Source organism: Vipera ursinii, assembly GCF_947247035.1.
Source record: "Vipera ursinii genome assembly, chromosome: 1".
Taxonomy (NCBI): Eukaryota; Metazoa; Chordata; class Lepidosauria; order Squamata; family Viperidae; genus Vipera; species Vipera ursinii.
In genome coordinates this window covers 6,212,988-6,229,716 of record NC_139512.1, presented here as the reverse complement: position 1 = coordinate 6,229,716, position 16,729 = coordinate 6,212,988, and the positions used below count along the sequence as shown (strand labels likewise).

The window sequence follows — 16,729 nt, the reverse complement described above, 5'->3', positions numbered from 1 at the left end:
ATCTTTTTTTTAACTTTTGTATTGTATTGTATTGTTATTTATATGCCCTGTGAACCGCCCTGAGTCCCTAGGGAGAAGGGCGGTATACAAATTAAATAAAACGTAAACGTAAACGTAAACGTAAATTGGACAAGAGGCCCCCAAAGGCAAGAACTACAAGTGGAAGAGATGCCAACCCACCACAACACCAACATCGCTTCCCCCCCCCTGAATTGTTCTTCCTCAGGCCCTGCCTCCCTTACTTGAGCATCGTGACCCCCGCAGGGGTGGTGGGGACGCTGTGCCGCCTCATGTATTCATGCATGTCTGGGAAACTCTTCTTGATATATTCCTCTGCGCTGCTCTCCCAGACGGTGCCAAAACGAAAACCCTGGGATGGATGGTGGAGCTGCAGAAAGCAAAACCGGGATGAGACCCATCTGCTCCTAGATTCCGTGTTGCTTTTTTTAAAAAAAATAATAATAATTGGGAGTGGAATTCTTTTCTTTTAAAGTGAACATTCTTTTAAACGATTGCAACGGAAATCAGGGTAGGAGGATAAAAGAAGGGAAAGAAATGGAGGGTGAATAAAGCAGAAGGGAAAGGATGTGGTTTCACGGGACGGTCTCAAACGAGAACGTGTCGGCAACAGAAGGGCGATAAACATGACAGAGGATTTGAGAACCAAGAAAATAAAAAAGGCCTGCAGGATTGCCTTCTGGCATTTCAAGAGATGAAAGCAACTCTCAGACTGAAGATTAAAATTTTAATTTAGGGGGAATGCAGAATAACAGAATAAGGGACGCGGTGGCTCAGTGGGTTAGGACGCTGAGCTTGTCGATCAGAAGGTCGGCAGTTTGGCGGGTCGAATCCCGAGTGCCGCGTAGCAGAGTGAGCGCCTGTTACTCGTCCCAGCTTCTGCCAACCTAGCAGTTCGAAAGCATGTAAAAATGCAAGTAGAAAAATAGGGACCACTACGGTGGGAAGGTAACAGCGTTCCGTGCGCCTTTGGCGTCTAGTCATGCCGGCCACATGACCACGGAGACGTCCTCGGACAAGCGCTGGCTCTTCGGCTTTGAAACGGAGATGAGCACCGGCCCCTAGAGTCGGAAACGACTAGCACGCATGTGCGGGGGAACCTTTACCTTTAGAATAACAGAGCTGGAAGGGACCTTGGAGGTCTTCTAGTCCACCCACTGCTCATACCATTCTAGACAAATGGCTGTCCAATCTCTACTCCAATGATAAAAGAAACCACAGCTTCTGGAGTCAAGCCGTTCCACTGGTTAATTGTTCTCACTGTCAGGAAAGTTCTCTTTCGTTCTAGACTGGATCTCTAATAAAGTTTCCATCCATTACTTCTTGTACTGCCTTCCAGTGCTTTGGAAATCAACCAAAATATAATATTTTAGGGTTTTTTTAAATACTATTCAGAGGGTGAGAAAAAAGGGGGAAAGTTTCTTTTTTCCATTCTGATCTCATTGGATTACTAGATTAAACTGAAGTTGGCATTAGGAATCTTCCCCCAAACAGTCATGCAAGGTTTCACCATCTCAGGATGTCACAGAAATGTCACAGGTTTTAAAAATGGACTAAATAAATTCATGGAGGAAGAGGAAGATGAGTGGAGATTTTTATTTTTATTTATTTTTATTTTAATTCCATTTATATCCCGCCCTTCTCCGAAGACTCAGGGCGGCTTACAAGCTTAGCAGTAGCCTTCATTCTATGTATATGCCTGCTTATTAGGGCTTTCACACACCCCCAAGCGGCATTATTACAAAGTCAGCTTGTTGCCCCCAACAATCTGGGTCCTCATTTTACCTACCTGGGAAGGATGGAAGGCTGAGTCAACCTTGAGCCTGGTGGGATGCGAACCTGCACTAATTGCAGGCAGCTGGTGTTACTTAAGGAGGCATTAGCCCACTGCTCCACCAAGGCTGCATGCAAAGAGGCACTTGGGGCTTCTGTTTCAAAATATACAAATAGTCCTTGACTTACGACCACAATTGAACGCAAAATTTTTGTTGCTACATGAGACAGTGAAGTGAGTTTTTATAACCTTTCTTGCTACAGTTGTTAAGTGAATCACTGCAGTCGTTAAATCAATAACACAGTTGTTAAGTGAATCTGACTTTCCTATTGACTTTGCTTGGCAGAAGTTGCAAAAAGTGATCACATGACTTTGGGACATTGCAACTGTCATAAATATGAGTTCAGTTGCCAAACATCTGAATTTTATGACCATGGGGATTCTGCAACGGTCATAAGTGTGAAAATGGTCGCACGTCACTTTTTCCAGTGCCATTGTTAAGTTCCAATGGTCACTACATGAACTGTTGTAAGTTGAGGACTATCTGTAGTCTACCACTAAGTGTCTGCTGTTGGGGTAAATAACAAAGTAGAGGATTTGCAAGCTTCTCAGCGGGTTTGATCATCCGGGAAATTAAGGGGAGGAAACCCAGAGTCAACAAACTTTGGTTAGATGCAACATAATTGTTCTTTTTTTTTTGAATGGTCCACGAAGCTGGAAGGTGATGGAGGGGAAGCCAAGCTCAACAATGGGACACAGGAAAGCAGAGACAGTGAAGGAATTTGGAGGAAAGGAAAGAAGATGGAGAAGAACGTAAGACAGGGAGACTAGGTAGGGCACGGTGAAAGAAGGGCAAGGAGCATAGAAAGGAAGTATTTGTTCAACCTTGGGATCATGAATCCCAGAGAGTTCCTCAAACGTTTTTTCTCCCACCATCACTGCGGCCAGGTTGGCTGTGTAGCTGGAAAGGACTAAGAGGCAGAAGATGGCCCAGAGGTTCATGAGGAAACGGCCCGTCCAGCACTTGGGGGTCTTGCTGGAGACGGTGCGGCCAAAAAGGATGGCATAGCAGAGGTTCAGGGCGGAGGAGTAGGAGAAGATCTTCATGCGGTTGCGGCCGTGGGGCGTCATGCCGTAGGGGCTCTTCCACTCATACAAGGTGAGGAAGAGGGCCGTCATGTGGAGAGCCACGAAGATGCCCACCCACATGGTCCAATGTAACGGCCACATGAAGGCCCCGATGGGCGATGCCGTGTCCCGGATCCTCACCAGGATGCCCAAGCTGGTGGAGAAGAAAGGGCTGGTGAAGTCAATCACTTGGCTCCGGGCTGAATTGATGCTGAAGGAGGTCACAGCCATGTGGGCCGTGCCACTCAGGAGATCTCCTACCAGCCCTGTCCAGCGGCCGTTCTTCCAAGCCCCGTACTTTCCATCCCCCACAATGTAGAGGTCAAATTCAAAGGGCAAGTCTTCGGCCAGCTTCTCCAAGAGGTCGATGCAGTAGCCGTAGCAGCACTTTCGGTACTCCTTGGGCACGGAGCCATTCTCCGAATTCAGCTCCTCAAAGAGGGCGTTGAGCACGGAGGAGTCGTTGGTGTGAGGATCTAGGCAGAGTTGCCCCGCTGGACAGTTGCCCTCTTCGTCTACCTGGAAAGAGCACTTAATTAATACCTTTTGAATATAAAGCAGGAAATAGGGGCTGGCCAGGAGAAACCTGGAGATCGACCCTCTCCAACTTGACACCCTGCAAATCTTTTTAGTCCTGGCTCCCTGCAAATGGATTAGGCAAATAGACTTGCAGTGTTTCCCTGAAAATAAGACCCAGTCTTAATTTTTTTTTTGCCTCCAAGAGGCACCAGGTCTTATTTTTTTTGGGGGGGGGGGGCTTTTCCACTCACCTTCGACACCAACAACCCTGCCCAGCGGGCCCAGGTCTTCTGCGGCCGAAGGAGCAGCTTCATTCTGCAGCACTGAATGGAGCTCGGGCCTGCATTTCGCAGAGGCCTTTCCAGAAGGCCTCTGCAGCTGATAACCGAGCTATGGATTCAATTTATAGATCGATTCTCGGATGCAAAGGTCTTCCGGAAAGGCCTGACTGAGAAATGCAGGCCTGGGAATGCCGCAGAAGAAGTGGGCCGGTGAGGAGAGGCCTGGCTACCAGGTAAGTGGGTGCAGGGGGGGCAGAAGGCAGCTCCACCCCCCACCCCAGCCCTAGCTTGATTTTTAGGCGTGCGCCTGACCCCAAAACTAGGCCTTATTTTTGGGTTAGGACTTATATTAGGCCCACCCCCCAAAATCAAGGTAGGGCTTATTTTCCAGGCAGGTCTTTCTTTCAGGAAAACACAGTAGAATGATTGCTGAATGAATGGTCGGTAAGTGAGCACTACCTGTATGTACCTGTGTGCTATTTTGGGATGCACATCTGAAAGGTTGCAGTTTGCATTTCAATACTGTATACTGATGCCTATTTCATCATGTTTTGGTGTCATATTTCAATTTGCACCAAAAAGAGACCATACATATTTGTGTTCCCCATCTGGCTCTGTTTAAATGTGCAGGACTACAACATCCATTGTTCCCAGCCAATCTGATCTTCTCTATGTGGATGATGGATGTTATACAGGTAGTCCTCAATGGAGCCCAAAATTTATGTGGCTAAGCAAGACAGCTGTTAAGTGCGTTTTGCCCCATTGTACGATCTTTTTTTGTTTTTGGCTCCAGTTGCTCAATGAATCGCTGCAGTTATTAAATCAGTGACACAGTTGTTAAGTAAATCGGGCTTCCACACTGACTTTGTTTGTTACAAATGATGATCACATGACCCTGGGACACTGCAATCACCATAAATGCATGCCAGTTGCCAGGCGTCCGAATTTTGATCACATGACCATTGGGAGGCTGCAACGGTCGTAAGTGTGAAACACAGTCAAAAGTCACTTTTTCCAGTGCCATTGTAACTTCAAGTGGTCACTAGACACATGATTGTAAGTTGAAGACTAGGTATCTGTAACTAGCAGATCTGGAGAATGCCAAGTTATTATTATTATTATTATTATTATTATTATTATTATTATTATTATTTATTATTATTATTATTATATTTGTATACCGCCCTTCTCCTGAAGGACTCAGGGCGGTGAACAGGGCAATACATGTTAAAAAACAAGAATACAAAAGTTAAAAAAAAGATTAAACAAGATGCCCAAAAACTATAACAATAAGTTAAGTTAAAATACATAAAAAACAATAAAACCCAAACCCATCACCCATCAGGCCAGGCCGGCTTATTCAAACAGGTAAGTCTTTAGATCGCACTGGAAGGAGTGAAGATCGGGCGCCATCCGGAGCTCAACCGGAAGATGGTTCCATAAATCCGGCGCACCCACAGAGAACGCCCTCCCCCTGGGGGCCACCAGCCGACATTCTTTGACTGGTGGCACCCTGAGGAGGCCCTCTCTGTGGGAGCGCACTGGGCAGAGGGAAGTTGATGCCGGCCGCAGGTGCTCCCTGAGGTATTCCGGACCCATGCCATGAAGGGTTTTGTAGGTCATTACCAGCACCTTGAATCTCACCCGGAAGACAACTGGGAGCCAATGCAGCTCGCAGAGCAGGGGTGTAACATGGGAGTATCGGGAGACTCCCAACACAACTCTCGCGGCTGCATTCTGTACCAGTTGGAGCCTCCGAGTGGTCCTCAAGGGCAGCCCCATGTAGAGAGCATTGCAGTAGTCCAAATGAGAGGTCACGAGCGCGTGAGTGACCGTACGCAAGGCATCCCGGTCTAGATAGGGCCGCAACTGGCGCACCAGGCGAACCTGGGCAAAGGCCCCCCTAGTCACATTTACTATATGGTCTTCTAAAGAAAGCTGTGAATCTAGGAGGACTCCCAAGTTGCGTGCCCTATCTACGGGGGGTAATAACTCACCCCCCCATAGAAAGAGATGGAATAATCTCCATTTCCCGAGATGCCGGCACGCACAGCCACTCAGTCTTGTCAGGGTTGAGTCGAAGCCTGTTCCTCCCCATCCAGACCCGAACCGCCTCCAGGCAACGGGACATCACGTCGAGGGCATCACTGGGGTGGTTTGGGGTTGAAATGAAAAGTTGGGTATCATCCGCATACTGATGATACCCAACTCCAAAACCACAAATGATCTCACCCAGCGGTTTCATGTAGATGTTGAACAGGAGAGGTGAGAGTACCGACCCCTGAGGAACTCCACAAGCGAGAGGCCTCGAGGTCGACCTCTGTCCCCCTGCCAACACCGACTGCGAATGTCCCAGGAGATAGGAGGAGAACCACTGAAGAACCGTGCCTCCCACTCCCAATCCCCTGAGACGCTGCAGCAAGATACCATGGTCGATGGCATCGAAAGCCGCTGAGAGGTCTAATAGGACTAGGACAGAGGAATATCCCTTTTCCCAAGCCCTCCAGAGATCAAAGGCTGCTATAGGTTGCACAATTTTATATTTTTTTAAAAAGAGAAACGTCTGTTGAGACACTCGGCTCTGCTCAGCAGGTGCCCCCACGTATCCGATGTACCTACGCACCTCCCGAGTGAAGACAAAGGGGTGCTCCACCAAGGTCACCACCCGCAGCTTCATGCGTGAGAAGCCTCCGCCCTCGGCCTGGTTCTTGCGCTGCAGCTGCTGCGGCCAGCTGCCCTCCTCGGCCTCCATCTCGCCCCCCTTCCAGCTGCCCACCGTCACCCATGTGGGCTGGCCCACCGAATCCCTCAGCAGGCTCCAGATTTTGTAGTGATGGTCAGTGTGGATGTGAGATGTGTTGCGCACAAAGACCTCGCCTGTCTGGCCACGGAAAGATGTGTTGGCTAAAAACCTGGAATATGGAGAGAGAGAAAAAAGCAGGAATCAGAATAACAGAATGACAGTGTTGAAAGGGACCTTGGAGGAATGGAATGGAATGGAATGGAATGGAATAGAATAGAATAGAATAGAATAGAATAGAATAGAATAGAATAGAATAGAATAGAATAGAATAGAATAGAATAGAATAGAATAGAATAGAATAGAATAAGGAATAGGAATAGGAATAGAATAGAATAGAATAGAATAGAATAGAATAGAATAGAATAGAATAGAATAGAATAGGGAATAGGAATAGAATAGAATAGAATAGGATAGAATAGAATAGAATAGAATAGAATAAGGAATAGGAATAGAATAGAATAGAATAGAATAGAATAGAATAAGGAATAGAATAGAATAGAATAGAATAGAATAGAATAGAATAGAATAGAATAGAATAGAATAGAATAGAATAGAATAGAATAGAATAGAATAATGGGCTGGGCTGGACTGGACTGGACTGGACTAGACTACACTAGACTAGACTAGAATAATGGACTGGACTGGACTAGAACAGAACAGAACAGAACAGAACAGAACAGAATGAGTTGGAAGGGACCTTGGAGGTCTTCTAGCCCAACCCGCGGCTCAAGCAAGAGACTTTATACCACTTCAGACACATGGCTGTCCAATCACTCCTTTAAAACCTCCAGAGACGGAACACCCACAACTTCTGAAGGCAAGTCATTCCACTGATTAATTGTTCTGTCAGGAAATTTCTCCTTATTTCTGGAATTGTTCTCTCCTTGATTAGTTTCCATCCGCTGCTTCTTGTCCTGCCTTCAGGTGCTTTGGAGAATAGGTTGACCCCCCTCATCTTTGTGGAAGCCCCTGAGACATTGGAAGACTGCTATCATGTCTCCCTTAATCCTTCTTTACATTAAACTAAACATACCCAATTCCTGCAACCGTTCTTCATGTTTTAGCCTCCAGTCCCCTAGTAATTTTTGTTGCTCTTCTCTGCACTCTTTTTAGAATCTTGGCATCTTTTTTATATCGTGGCCACCAAAACTGGATGCAATATTCCAAATGTAGTCTTGCCAAGGCCTTATACAATGGCACTAACATTTTGTGTGATTTTGATTCCTGAGTTTTTAAAATGCTCTGCTGCTAATTGGTGAAAGGCTTTATTATGGTTGCAATCACAGGTGTCAAACACATGGCCCGAAAGCATGTTAAAACACAACTGGATAATATTTAAGAAAATAAAGTAATAATATAGCAAAGCATGGACAACATACATTTTAAAACTAAATAATAAATTTGGCCACCAATCGCCAAATCTGTGATTTACGCAGAGTCTTGCACAAGCTTTTGCTGCTTGAACTTAATCGCTGCCGCACAGGTTGCTTGGAGCCTGTGATAGGAGTTCCCTAAATGTAACATAGGTTAAGTCCTCGATTTAAGACCACAGTTGAGATTGGAACTTCCATTGCTATGCCAGGTCGTTCTTAAGTGAATTGTGCCCAATTTTATGACTGTTTTGCCCCCGTTATTAAGCGAGTCACTGCAATCGTTAAATGAAACATGTAGTCCTTACTGTAAGTCAGGGGTCTTCAAACCTGGCCCTTTTATGACTTGTGGACTTCAACTCCCAGAATTCCTCAGCCAGCTTTGAATCCAGCTTCCCTCATTGACTTTGTTTCTTGCAAGCCAGCTGCGAAGGTCGCAAAGGGTGATCACATGACCCCGGGATGCTGCATCTGTCACAGTACATGCCAGTTGCCAAATGCCCAAATTTTGATCATGTGACCAGAGGGGAACGGTTGTAAGTGTGAGGGCAGGTTGCAAGTCACTGTTTTCAGTGTGGTTTAACTTTGAACAGTTGTTAAACCAGTCAAGGACTATCTGTGCAGGAAAGGTATTACCAATATGTGGCCCTTGGGTATTGCTGTGCACTCTTTCACGGACCCCCTTTCGATTTTGGTTTGGCATTGTTGGTTTAGATGCACTTTGCAAATAAACCTGGTGCCCTCTAGGTTGGTAAATTGGGATTTCATCTCTCGTAATTCTAATTGCTCAGACTTGTTTAATTTCTTATATGCAGACCTGACGGAAATTCAGAAGCACAATCTAACAACCACCCTCAGGGGTGCTTGCCTGTTGCACCTCTGCATGAGTCCCCTGAAGAATTCCTTTTCCTCAGGGAAGGAGGTCCGTGGTATATCATTGGCCTTGCCAAGTACATACTGATAGTTCTTGACTTACAACCATTCATTTAGCGACTGGTCAAAGTTACGACGGGCCTAAAAACCAGACTTATGACTGGTTTTCACGCTTACGACCATTGCAGTGTTCCCCACAGTCAGGTGATCAAAACTGAGATGCTTGGCAACTGGCATGTACTTATGACAGTTGCACTGCCCCATGGTCATGTCACCCCCCCATTTGCAACCTTCTCAGCTGGATTCCGACAAGCAAAAAGTAATGGGGGGAATGCAGATTTGCTTAATGACCACAGGGTTCACTTAATAACTGCAGTGATTTGCTTAATAACTCTGGCAAAAAGGTCGTTAAATGGGGCAAGCCTCATTTAACAACTGCCTTTCATAGGGTCTTAATTGTGGTTGTACCTGTACATGACTACCAGTACCGAAAAATGTGTGCATGCCGGGAGAAGGGATCTGTTACTCTTATGGATCCCAAAATCAAGAATGGCTTACTCACTGGGAAAGGTAGATTCCAGAGGATTCAGAGTCCACAACGTGTTTGTCGTTGCAATTCACCATGCTCTGGATGAGGGCGAGGTCAGGACGAACGTAAACAGCCTGGGAAATGGCACGGGAGATCAGCTCTATGGCATCCTGGACGAAGTGTTCCAGGGAGGGTCTGTCCACCTCCCCAAAGGCCAAAAGACCTAAGGGCAGCCCCTCAGTCTGGAGCTCATCCACATTCTGGGGTTGCCCCAAAATCCAGTGGAACTGCTGCGTGACCCCCAACTCCTTCGCCATCCGAAAGACGAGCTGGGAGAGTTGAGCATTGCAGCCGAAAAGCAAAGCCGGGCCGGGCAATTCACGGTATTCCTCCAAGTGCCGCCGAAGGTGGCGAGCTGCTTCTCTCTCGTCGAGGAAGCTCAAGTCAATCACAGCCGTCTTCTCCAGCTGGGCGTGGCTGGTCCAGAGGTCAATGAAGGCCGAGGCATCCCATGCTTGGCACAAAACCAGGGTGACGTCTTGCCAACGGTTGGCATGGAAGATGGTGACCAGCAGGTCCAGGAGAGTGTCAAAGTCACTGCATTGGTCCATGTGGAGATGGAAGGGGTTCTGCAAGGACGAGTCGGAAGGGGAAACAGAAAGTAAAAGCAAACAATAGAGAATTTTTTTTCCAATTATGATGCAACAGAGATGAAGTTTGCAAGGCTGCAGTTACAGGAAGGGAGGTGCCATTAGCCTTGAAGAAAGCATCTTCACAGCTCTGGAACCAAGGACTCGAATCTTCTTTGTCTCCAAGCAGAGACTGGACATTTATTTATTTATTTATTTATTTATTTATTTAATTAAATTTCTATACCGCCCTATTCCCGAAGGAAATAGTGCTCTCTGAACTTGGTTTTTTTTTTCTTGCAGACATTTTTTTTTTCTTGCAGACATTTCATCCCCAAACTAGGTAGCATCATCAGTGCTAGACCACATCTTGAATACTACAGGCAATTTTGGTCACCATATCACAAAAAAGATGTTGAGAGTCTGGGAAAAAATTCAGAGAAGAGCAACTAAAATGATCAAAGGCCTGGAGGCTAAAACATACGAAGAACGGCTACGGGACTTGGGTTTGGCCAGTCTAAAGAAAAGAAGAAATAAGGGAGACATGATAACAGTGTTCCAGTATCTGAGGGGCTGCCACAAGGCAGAGGGGGCCAGGTTGTTCACCAGAGCACCAGAGGGAAGGACGAGAAACAACGGTTGGAAACTGATCAAAGAGAGAGAAGCAACCTGGAATTAAGGAGAAACTTCCTGACAGTGAGGACAATCAACCAGTGGAACAGCTTACCCCCAGAAATCGTGGCTGCTCCATCACTGGAAGTTTTTAAAAAGAGACTGGACAGCCACCTGTCTGAGATGGTATAGGTTCTCCTGCTCAAGCGGAGGGCTGGACTAGAAGACCTCCAAGGTCCCTTCCAGCTCTATTCTAGTCATTAGGACTGATGATGTTACCTAGTTTGAGTAATGAAATGTCTGCAAGAAAACAACCAAGCTCAGAGAGTACCAAGGAGTCCTCATTTCAATCCCAAGCTACAAATATTCTGCTTTAGAGGCTGGACACCAGTGTATCAGGATGAATCTGGCCTCAGCCTGCTGTCCTTCAACAGACCTTTAAAGATGAAGCTCTTTCAACAGACACTGGGCTGGGATATGGTGTGAATTCGTTTATGGGACTGATGTTGCCTGTTCTTTTATTGGTTGTGGTTCTGCCAGACATCCAAAACCAGGAAAGATATGTTACTTCTAAGGAGTTTCCTTTATTGTTCTTTGCTCATAGACAGAAATCTTGCCGAACTAAAGCTCCTGCTTCCATCATTAAAGATATATTTTGAGAAATTCGAGGGAGGAGCCGTCTTTCTCCCATCCAAATTGTTGAAACTTTGCTTCTCTCTTGATCCTCTGGAAAGCAGCCCTTGCCTCCTGTGAATCCAGATTACAGGCAGTGGTCAAATTACAACCAGTTGTTTAGTGACTGTTCAGAGTTACAACAGCACTGAAAAAGTGACTTAACCCCTTTTCCACCATGATCGCTTTTCATTGATTATATTGGTTGTTTCAACTTTTGAAATGGCAAAGTTGTATGTGTGACTCCAGAAGTAGAAGGAAAGGGAAGAGGAAGGGAAGAGGAAGGGAAGGGAAGGGAAGGAAGAAAACAAGAATGAAGAAATAGATGGGCAATTTCTTCTGTAAACAAAACTGAAAAGCTTCTGATGATCCAAATTTTCTGAACGGCAAACCTTGTCTGCTCAGGCCTAGCTACTTTGAAGTATCACTCTGCACGTGACCCATGGACAACTGCTTGGGGAGCCTACTTCTCCCTTATAAAGAGTTTCTGAGATTCAGGTGTGGATAAAAACATGCCTTTGCCAAGGATGACAGCACCATAAGCCCTCCTCCTTTTTCGCTTAGCAGAGTCTCAAGAGGGCTGGTCACTCAATGCTAGTCCCCCTGTGCCAGGGGTCTGCAATCTTGACAACTTGACAACTTCATCTCCCAGAATTTGGGAGATGAAGTCCACAAGTCTTAAAGTTGTCATGGTTGCAGACCCCTGCCCTGCACCATCTGTAGCCCCACAGCTGGTTGCGGAGAAGTCTTAAACCAGAAATGGGGCAGCCATGTAAATGTGCTAGCTGCCAGCAGAGGGCAGAGGACTTCCACAGCTAAGTTTAAATTCAGCCCTGCTAGAGAGGCCTCTGAGGAGAATAAAACTAAAACTGAGGAGAATAAAACTAAAACTGAGGAGAATAAAACTAAAATTTCAAATAAACTTAAAGGCTCCCTTGAGTCCAGTTCCGGGCAAAAGAGAGAAGCGGTTTGCGCTGCCTATTTCTAGGATGGCGTTTTGATTTCTTAGCCTGGCTTACAGCCTCAGAATTCTCTGGGGATCTCCTAAGCGCATATAGACATCAGTTCCGATGCTGATTTGATTTCATTTTGAGATCAGTCGTGGTCCGGAGGATACAGCGATACACCGCCATTTTCTTATCATCCTCTAAAAGAGGGGTCTTCAAACTATCTAGCCTATCAGCACCCTCATGAAGCTTTGGATTGTTCATTGATACCTAACATTTATGACATGAACATAATTTAATAAATAACTACTTTAACTAATAGCATCAGTAGGCCTCAGTTAATAACTGTTTGTTCAGTGACCATCTGAAATTATGATGGCTCTGAATGTGGAGATTTAGGGCTGGTCTTTGAGGTTACGGCCATTACGGCAGTCACATGATCATGATTTGGGCTCCTGGTAACCAGTTTGCAATTATGACAGTTGCAGTTCTCGGGATCATAAAACTTCAATGCTGGCTTCCGACCAGCAAAGTCATTCAGGAAGCCGGCAGGAGGCCACAAATGGCAACCACGTGATAGCACAGGTTTTGCTTATCAATGACAACTGGAAATGCCAAAGCTGGTGTTGCTAACACTGTCCTGTGAGGTTGCACTTTACAGCCATATCACTTAGCGACAAGCTGTCCGTTTTGAAGATTCATACTATCCTAAATTGCAGCAGGGTGACAGGACTTCAAATATCCGTTGCAAGGAAGCAATAACAGAATAGGGATAAAACTCCATTTATTTAGAAGCATCGGATCAGCCCCCAAATGAAATGCTGGAGCAAGAGAGGCCTTGACTTCATCCAGGAAGGCTATTCTTATATTTTTACAAATGCAAATATTTCATTCTGAAGAGAGACGTTAAAAAAATCTCCACCGTCATTGTCACCATCACCATTCCATTGATCGTGGCACGAATCAAGGCAACATTTTGAGGAAGGAAACGAAAAGGAGACCGGGAAAAACCCTTATAAACAACCCTTATGTATATCAGGAGGCAAAATCTGGAACAGGGAAGAAACAGAGACGGACAAGTCTTTCTGCTAAACAGGTATCTCTGTTGGGGCATTTCAGCAATTGAGCCACACCAAATCCAGGAAGGATAACCAGTTTTGGAAAGTAAGGGGTTCTGTGTGCCAAATCATGCAGCATTACAACAAGCATATTCTGCTATGCAGGTAATTATGCTGTACTCTTCCTTGTAGGTCAATCCATTATTTCAAACATGGACTTGCCAAGTCATTAACTCCTTCTGCAGCCTAATGAACAACTTTATGTATTTAGAGTAGTCAATGATTCCTGCCAGTCTCATTGGCAGTGAAACTTCTCCCAGCTTCAGCTAGCCTCGGGACTCTCTACAGTAGGCTCTTTATGACCTTTATGACTTGTGGACTTCAGCTCCCAGAATTCCTGAGCCACAGGTCCTGAAGGAGTCCACAGGTCCTAAAGGGGCCATAGTTCCCCACCCCTGCTCTACAGGCTCTTGTCAATGCGTGCATGGCAATTTCTGAGGGGCTGCCACAACTTGTTCACCAACTTGGCCCTTTTATGACTTGTGGACTTCAACTCCCAGAATTCCTCAGCCAGCTTGCAATCCAATCTGGCAATTCCTGAGTGCAAGTGGCCAAAAACCCAACATCCCTCCCCGCCAATATCCCACAGATATGAGACACCTACCTACTATTTATTTTGATCTTAGTCTTGCCTAGTATAGCATGCTCCTGCCACCCCTCCAAAAATATCCACATGAATGTCTGTCCTTCACTTAAAATAGCATTTCTCAACCTTGGCAACCTAAAGATGGGAGGACTTCAACTTCCAGAATTCCCCAGCCAGAATTCCCCAGCTTCCTCACCCATCTGGGAGGTGAAGTCTACCCTTCTTCAAGTTACCAAGATTGAGAAGCAACACCTTAAATCAGGGGTTCTTCAAACTTGGCATTTTTATGACTTATGGACTTCAACTCCCAGAATTCCTCAGCCAGTGTGCCTGGCTGAGGAATTCTGGGAATTGAAGTCCACAAGTCTTAAAGCTGCCCAGTTTGAAGACCCCTGCCTTAAAAGATCATGAGCTTAAATGTCACGGAGAGTCTAAACCAATCCTTTCCAAATATTTTCCTTCATTACCCCAAATCACTTATCAGAAAGTCTCATCGAACTTTGAGGATCTGTTGTAAGTCCCCTCCCTCAGCGCAGTCTATTCCTTTGAATGGTCATTGAATGAATAGTCGTAACTCAAGGGCTACCCATATTATAAAACCAATTATCACTGAATGAATTTTATGTCATTATAACAAATTTTGTAATTTCACCATTTTTCATCTCCTTTGGAACTCTTTGAGAGTTTTTTTAAATATATTTTAATACATGTGGTGATCTTTAAGTTAATTTAAATTTCCCTATTGGGATGGGTTTATGTGTCACTATCTAAGTAATCCTTCATGGATTACTGCCTTGTTGTGGCGAAGGGGCTTGCATAATTCAATGAAGCTATGAGCTATGCCGTGCAGGGCCACCCAAGACGGACAGGTCATAGCAGAGAGTTCTGACAAAACGTGATCCACTGGAGAAGGAAATGGCAACCCACTCCAGTATCTCTGCCTTGAAAACCCTATGGACAGTACCAAAAGGCAAAACGATATGACGCTGGAAGATGAGCCCCTCAGGTCGGAAGGCGTCCAATATGCTACTGGGGAAGAGCAGAGGGCTAGTACTAGTAGCGCCAGAAAGAATGAAGCGACTGGGCCAAAGCCGAAAGGACGCTCAGCTGTGGATATGTCTGGTGGTGAAAGGAAAGTCCGATGCTGTAAAGATTTTTTCTCCATAGGAACCTGGAATGTAAGATCCATGAATCAAGGAAAGCTGGACGTGGTCAAAAAAGAGATGACAAGACTGAACATCGACATCTTAGGTATCAGCGAACTAAAATGGACAGGAATGGGTGAATTTAATTCAGATAACCATCAGGTATACTACTGCGGGCAAGAATACCTCAGAAAAAATGGAGTAGCCTTCATAGTCAATAAAAGAGTAGGAAAAGCAATACTGGGATACAATCCCCAAAATGACAGAATGATCTCAGTTCGAATCCAAGGCAAACCATTCAATATCACAGTAATCCAAGTCTATGCCCCAACCACCGGTGCTGAAGAGGATGAAATTGACCGGTTCTATGAAGCCCTACAGCACCTTATAGAACTAACACCAAAAAATGATGTCCTTATCATCATGGGGGATTGGAATGCTAAAGTAGAAGCCAAAAGATAACCGGAATAACAGGCAAGTTTGGCCTTGGAGTACAAAATGAAGCAGGGCACAGGCTGATAGAATTTATCATAGCAAACACTCTTTTGGTCATAGCAAACACTCTTTTCCAACAACCCAAGAGACGGCTCTACACATGGACATCACCAGACGGTCAACACAGAAATCATATTGACTATGCGCTCTGCAGCCAAAGATGGAGAAGCTCTATACAGTCAGTAAAAACAAGACCAGGAGCTGACTGTGGCTCAGACCATGAGCTTCTCATTGCAAAGTTTAGGCTTAAACTGAAGAAAGTAGGGAAAAGCACTAGGCCACTCAGGTATGAATTAAATCATATCCCTGTTGAATATACAGTAGAGGTGACAAATAGATTTAAGGAATTAGATCTGATAGACAGAGTGCCTGAAGAACTATGGACAGAGGTTCGTAACATGTACAAGAGGTAGCAACTGAAACCATCCCAAAGAAAAAGGAATGCAAGAAAGCAAAATGGCTGTCTGAGGAAGCTTTGCAAATAGCTGAGGGAAGGAGGGAAGTGAAAGGCAAGGGAGAAAAAGAAAGATACGCCCAATTGAATGCAGAATTCCAGAGAATAGCTAGAAGAGATAAGAATGCCTTCTTAAATGAACAGTGCAAAGAAATAGAAGAAAACAATAAAATAGGGAGGACCAGAGATCTCTTCAACAAAATTGGAGAGATGAAGGGAACGTTTCATGCAAAAATGGGCATGAAAAAGGACCAAAATGGCAGGGACCTAACAGAGGCAGAAGAGATTAAGAAGAGGTGGCAAAATTACACAGAAGAACTATACAAGAATGAGCTTAACGTCCCTGATAACCACAATGAGGTAGTCACTGACCTTGAGCCAGACATCCTAGAATGTGAAGTGAAGTGGGCCTTAGAAAAGCTGAGCAACAACAAAGCTAGTGGAGGTGACAGTATTCCTGCTGAACTATTCAAAATCTTAAAAGATAATGCAGTAAAAGTGCTACACTCAATTTGCCAGCAAATTTGGAAAACTCAACAGTGGCCACAGGATTGGAAAAAATCAGTTTACATTTCAATTCCAAAGAAAGGCAGTGCCAAAGAATGTTCAAACTATCACACCATTGCACTCATTTCTCATGCTAGTAAAGTTATGCTTAAAATCCTACAAGCTAGACTCCAGCAGTATGTGGATCGAGAACTACCAGAAGTACAGGCAGGATTTCGAAGAGGCAGAGGAACTAGAGATCAGTATTTAATAAATAATAATAATAATAA

The 16,729-nt window shown here is 45.1% G+C and overlaps 1 protein-coding gene across 1 annotated transcript in view; it reads right to left on the bottom strand.

The window, feature by feature from the left end:
- The window catches only part of GRIN3B (glutamate ionotropic receptor NMDA type subunit 3B), a gene marked incomplete at its 5' end in the record, with an annotated part of 50,044 nt that overhangs the window by 9,492 nt on the left and 23,823 nt on the right, over window positions 1-16,729 (bottom strand). Inside the window, 4 exons of the mRNA XM_083363313.1 lie at window positions 243-388; window positions 2,678-3,439; window positions 6,344-6,632; window positions 9,329-9,924. Coding sequence (XP_083219439.1) covers window positions 243-388; window positions 2,678-3,439; window positions 6,344-6,632; window positions 9,329-9,924 — 1,793 coding nt within the window. The remainder of the gene's footprint in view (window positions 1-242; window positions 389-2,677; window positions 3,440-6,343; window positions 6,633-9,328; window positions 9,925-16,729) is intronic.